Raw genomic sequence first — 6,000 nt, 5'->3', positions numbered from 1 at the left:
GTGTGTGTGTGTGTGTGTGTGAGTGCGTGTGTGTGTGTGAGAGTGTGTGTGCGTGTGTGTGAGTGCGTGCGTGTGTGTGTGTGTGTGAGTGCGTGTGTGTGTGTGAGTGTGTGTGTGTGTGCGCGCGCGCGCGTCGGACGGGGAGGTGCCTCTGCGAGGACCTGGGCGGCCCGGCGTGGCTCCCGGGAGGGCGGGGCCTGACGTCGGGCGCCTGGACCGTCACTCGGCGCTCGCCCCGCCCCGCCCCACCGCGGCTGCAGCAGCTGAGCCGAGTGCCCGGGAGCCGCCGCCGCCGCCGCCCGGACTCGGATCGCAGCGCGCGCAGCCATGGCTTCGGGGCCGGCGGGTAAGGGCGCGCGGGGCGCGGGGCGCGGGGGCGGCGGGAGGGCGGCCCCTCACCCCTCACCCCGGCGCCCAGCCCTCGGCTGACCGAGCGCCCCCCGTGTCACCCCACAGAGGCGGAGACCCGGCAGAGGTTGCTGCGCACCGTCAAGAAGGAGGTGAGCGCCGGGCGGGGGCGGGGAGGTGGGTGGCACGACCCCCAGGGCAGGGGGCCCCCGCGGCCACCGCGTGAAAGCGGCTCCGGAGGAGGAGTGGCCCCCTGGGCTGTGGGGCTGCCCTGGGTGGGTGCTGACCCCACAGGGCTAGAAACGGGCAAGTTTAGGGCTGGGAGTATGGGGGGGGGCTCTAGGTGTTTTTATGGCGTGCACCGGGGCGACTGCTGTGGGGGGGTCCTCCAGGCGGGGGGCACACCTGGATGTGTCTGGGTAGGACCCCCTCTTGTGAAAGAGCAGGTTGGTGGGCCTCTCCAAGGTGAGGAAAGCACCTGCGGGGGGGTGGGGGGCTGACAGGGCATGTTGGGGGTGGGGAGGGCTGGATGGGGCTGCCGCGGGAGCACCAGGCTTCCGGAAAGGGGAGAAATTCACTTCGGGAATATAAAGCCTCCCACCTACCCCTCCTCTACATTCGCAGTCCTTGGAGCCCCCCCCCCTCCCCGCGGGAGCCAGGGGACCCCCTCCCTGAGAGTCCCAGGTCAGTGGGTTACTCCATATGTGGGCACGTGTGCCTGCAGGGTCCCCTGACGCCCCCACTCCCACCCCACCCTCACAGGAGGGTGAGAATTAGTCATGGTTCTGCTGCCCCTCTGCCCCTTCACCCTCCCTGGGGTTAGGCGGGAGCCCGGTCTAGCCTTTGGCTTCATAGTTCATGACTTCTTGCCGAGCGGGAGAATCTAGAGTGATGGGCGCCTGGGGAAACATTTAGGTACCTGGACTGCGTGTGTTTGTGTGTGTGTATACACACATGCACACGCCTGTGTGTGTGAGGATATGTAGCTGTGAGTACATGTATCTGAGAACATCTGTGCATCTGCCTGGAGGTATCTAAGTGTATTTCTATGTATACATGCATCCATGTGTCTGTGTGTTTATCTGTTTTTGTGATGATGGTGTGTGTCTGTGTGCCGCAGGAATCTCTGAATGAGTGAGGCTGTGACTGTGTGTGTGTGTGTGTGTGTGTGTGTGTATCACCCTCCTCTTGTCACCCTGCATCCCTCCACCTGAGACCCCATCGCTGCCAAGTCTACCTCCCATCTGCATCCTGAGTGCTCAGCCCTAGGCCAGGAATGGCCGCAGACCTTGGGGGCTGGCCCGATTCCCGTGCCTCTGTGTGTGTTGAGGGTGTCAGTACGTGGTAACAGTGCCGACCGTCAAGAAGCCCCTGTCCGCACGGTGGCAGAGAGCCACCAAGGGCAGCCTGGAGGCTGGGACCTGTTGCTGCCTTTCCCCCCTCGGGGAGCGTGGGCGTGTGTCTGTGTGTCTGTCTCTGTGTGTGGCGTGTCCCATTGTTGCTAAAAGAATCAGCTCTAGGCTGGTTGCACATCCTAGCCTTCCTGAATAAGGAGACATACAGGCTACATGCAATCCCTCTGAAAAGCCCAGAGCTTTTCAACTCATGCCTTGTAGAGACCCCTGTGGGGACCTGAAGAAAGCTTTTGTCTAGACCCTCTTTCCATTAAGACCTGCATATTCTGATTGTTTCAGGGGAGAAACAAATCAGAAAAGCCTTCAGGTTAAAAACCTGCAATTTTTTTGTTCATCGTTTAATTAAACCTAATGTAGTATGTGCTCCCCAGATGTTTTCACCTGGAATGGCTGTGTTTTTAAGGAAATGCTTGGCTGGTTCAACGAAGGACGGGGGTAGGGAGGGGACCTACAGGCAGAAGAGCTCGTGAACATCTTGGAGGGAGGGCTTCCCCGGCTCTGGGTAGACCTCCAGCTGGGGCCCTGAACCCAGCTCTGCCCTGGAAGAGTTCCTTCCCCTCTAAGGGTCTCAGTTTCCATATCTGGAGGAGGAAGCATTGGTCCAGTGTCCTTGGAGGTCCCATCCGTGCCAGTCTAGTTTGGGTTATTGGCCAGGCTGTGGGGGACTGTCCCCCTTGGTGCCCAGCCGTCTGGGGCTGCATTCTCTCTCCTGGGAGCAGCTGAGTTGGGATGAGCTTTCTGCCTGGCTCGAGGCCGAGGCCATCTCCTGGTCAGAGGCACCTCTTGGCATCCTGCTTGATGCCTGGGCGGGGGGGTGCAGAGGCAGAACCTTGCAAGTTGTGGCAAAGGACCTCGCGTGCCCATTGACCCCGATCTGCAATCAGAAGGCAGGATTTATAGTCACAAGTTGATGGCTGTTTCTAAATTTTGCATTTTGGGGGGGCACATCATGTTAGTAATCAGTGCTTCCACTTATTGGGGGCTACTCTGTGCCATCTCTTGTGTGCACAGTAATTTTATGAATTGAGTGAGGCTGTCCCCATTTTCAGACAAGGAAGCTGAGGCTCAGAGAGGAGGAGTGAATTCCTCCTCAAGAGCACATGGCCCAGAAGGGACTTATCTCCCAGGCCTGTCCAGCATCAGAGCCAGGCTCTTACCCCTAAATCACAACATGCCCATCCACATCTACACAGCTCCGCAATCTCAGCATGTGTGGGTAGTGTAATTTCTGTTGTACAGATGAGAAAACTGGCCCAGAGAGAGTACATGATGTTTCAAGGGCACAGAACCAGTAGAGCGGAGCAGTCTTCTGCTGTGAGCCCGCTCTTCAGCATGGGTGCCCCCCAAGGGCATGGTGACAAATCCATGCCCCCATCCCAAAGCTGACCTCCTCTCTCCTTTCTTTCCTCTGCCTGCCTCTTTGGAGAGCATCTCCAGTGGAATGGTGAAGGGGAGCTCTTTGCTTAGAAAACTGGGAATCGAGTCAGGTCTTCCTTCTCTCCACCCTCTGAGTTCAGAACCACATCCCTGCCCGTAGCAACCTCTCCCAAAGGCACCTCCCATCCTTCTTTCTGGAAGGGGTGGGTTAACAGTCAGTCTCTGTAGATAAGCCAGGCAGGTCTGCAGTCTTTGAGCCACTGAAGCCACAAAGACTAGCAGAGCCTGTGGGGCTGGAAGCTCTGTCTAGGGCTGACTTGGCTGGGCTCTGTGGATCCCACAGTGAACGAGATCAGCCCTGCCCTCTAGGGGCTGACATTCCAGTACAGCGGACAGACCGTGACAGACATCCACATGTAATTAAAAGGAAAATTGCAGGCCATGCACCGAGGTCTGAAGGAGAAGTACTTGGCATCACAAGAACACTTAACAGGGAGATGTAACTGCGTGCAGGTGGCTCAGGAGGGCTTCGTGGAGGAAGTGGTGGTTAATAAGATGTGCGAAGGATAAGTAGGCTTTTTAGGTGAAGGTATGAGGTAGCAAGAGACAGAGGAAAATCACTCCTGGCAGAGGGAACTTGCACACGCAAAGACTTTGTGGCTGGAGGGAGCGCCACAAACGAGGGATGGGAGGACTCAGAAGTGGCTGGAGTGCAGAGAGAAAGGAGCATGGTGCCGCGTGCAGAGGGGGCAGAGCATGTGGTCCTATCCTAAGAGAAAGAGGAGAGGAGTGGGGGAGACAAGAGGGATATGGAAAGAAGAGAATGGAGCTGTAACTGATCGCTTGTCGATTGTACAACTTGGACAAGCATGTGTCTTTACCTTCACATGTGTCTGGGTTTCAGTTTATTCATAATGCGGGTGAAAATTACTCACCTGTCAGGATAAACCATGTGAAAACACCCACCTTGTTAGTCTAGGGCAGGAATCCTTTTTTTTTTTCCTATCTCCCCACCGCCACCCAGGGAAAGCTGGGGACAGGCTGGCCTCAGCATAATTTCCTCCAGTTAAATCCAAGGGATTCTATCCTGGCTCCTTCCTGGCTCGCTTAGCCCTCCCCTCCTCTTCCCTCCCCGCCTCCACCCCTTAATTTTGTTTTGGTTCCCAGAGCAGCAGGGACTGGCTTCCCATTGCCATGACGACTGCCATTAAAGGAGCCAGCCACGTGACTCGAGTTGATAACGGAAGCAAAGTGACTAACTGCCTTGTTTTCCTGCCTCTGGGCTGGGTCTGGGAGGCCTCTTAATTGGAGGGGAGAAGGCTTGTGGGGCCGGAGGAGAGACCCCGGGAAAGAGGCAGGGGGATGAGGTGGGTGCTGGGGAGGAAGCTGCGTTTAGCTCTGCACACTGGAGCTGGTGCCAGGGCTGTCCTGGGGAGCCATCATCCCAGCGGCGGAGCTGGGCTTGTTTGGGGAGCTGAGCCTCCCAGCGCCTGAGTGGCGATCGTGATAGGGGAGCCGGATGGGATGTGCTGAGAAGGCTGGAGGAAATCGAGAGGGAAACAGCTGATGTTAGTACTAGGACCCCGTGGTGTCGTCACTCTAATTCAGTGGCTCTTAGTGAAGGAGGGAGGACAATTTTGCCTCCCAGGTAGGATTGCCAGATAACATAAAGGTCACATAGTTAAATTTGAATTTCAGATAAACAATGAATAATTTTTTTAGGATAAGTATATATTGCTAAATCTGTCAGCTGTACCCCAGGGGGACATCTGGCAACGTCTGGAGACATTTTTGCTTGTCATAGCTGGGGGTGCTACTGGCATCTAGTGGAAGAGACCAGCGATACTGCTCAACTTCCTGCAAAGCGCAGGACAGCCCCCATCAGAAGGAAGTATCTAGCTCAGGATAGCACTGCTGTGCTGGGTGCTCCCCGAATGCCGCCTCCTTCACTCTTCACGACAGCCCTCGTTCTGCTGAATTCCCCTGCTTCACAGAGGGCAGAGGTAGGGACTTATAAGCTCCAGCAGAGTCCCTGGCAGCAGGCTTGGGTTCAGATGTGGGTAGGGGAAGATGAGTCAGGAAAGGTCCATTGGTCCCAGCTTGTGCACAGCTGCGGGTGCCAGGCTGCTGCCTTTGCTCCATTAGATAGATGGGGCAGGGGAGAGAGGGTGTGGAGCTGAAGAAGATTTATGAATAGGGGACGGTCATGCTTAGAGTTGTACTTCAGGAAGTTTCTGCCGATAGCAGGGGCCAGGATGGACCCTATCTGCCAGTTCTTAGAAGAAAATTTCCTCTCTTCTTTCCACAAATATCTATTGAGCATCTACCATGTGCCAGGCGCTGTTGTAGGAACTGCAGGTTGAGAAGTGAACAAAGCAACATCCCTGCTCACGTGCTTTCATGAAGCATATAGTCTAGTTGGGGAACAGGTAGATACACAATGAACATGTGTTAGAAGTGACAGGAGCTGTGCGGAAAATAAATCCGGAAAGGTGGTGGAGAGTGATGGGAAGGGTGCTCCAGTGGGGGTGCTCAGGGATGGCCTCTCTGATGGGGTGACACTGAGCAGAGTCCTCCCTGGCAGACATCTGCGGGAAGGGTGTGGCTGACAGAGGGAACAGCATACGCAAAGGCCTTGAGTGGGGAACAGTGAATAGCAAGGAGGCCAGTGAGGCTGGAACAAGGGAAAAAGAATGAAGGAGGAGGAGATGAAGTCAGAGAAGGAACGGGAGGGAGGCTGATTGGGCAGGGCCTGCGGCCCTCGGAAACTTTGGCTTTCACTCTTGAGTGAGATGGGAGCCATGCGGGATTTTAAGCACGAGGGGACCGTGAATTCACCTGTGTTATGGCTGCAGGGCGG

The 6,000-nt window shown here is 56.3% G+C and overlaps 1 protein-coding gene across 1 annotated transcript in view; it reads left to right on the top strand.

Moving 5' to 3' along the window:
• Positions 1–299: 299 nt before the first annotated feature.
• Positions 300–6,000, top strand: part of SGSM1 (small G protein signaling modulator 1) — an 84,135-nt gene continuing 78,434 nt past the window's right edge. The window contains exons 1-2 of the mRNA XM_057746884.1: positions 300–346; positions 457–500. Coding sequence (XP_057602867.1) covers positions 328–346; positions 457–500 — 63 coding nt within the window. The 5' untranslated portion in view covers positions 300–327. The remainder of the gene's footprint in view (positions 347–456; positions 501–6,000) is intronic.

Source organism: Hippopotamus amphibius, chromosome 8 (assembly GCF_030028045.1).
Source record: "Hippopotamus amphibius kiboko isolate mHipAmp2 chromosome 8, mHipAmp2.hap2, whole genome shotgun sequence".
NCBI lineage: Eukaryota > Metazoa > Chordata > Mammalia > Artiodactyla > Hippopotamidae > Hippopotamus > Hippopotamus amphibius.
This window is presented reverse-complemented; position numbering and strand designations above follow the sequence as displayed.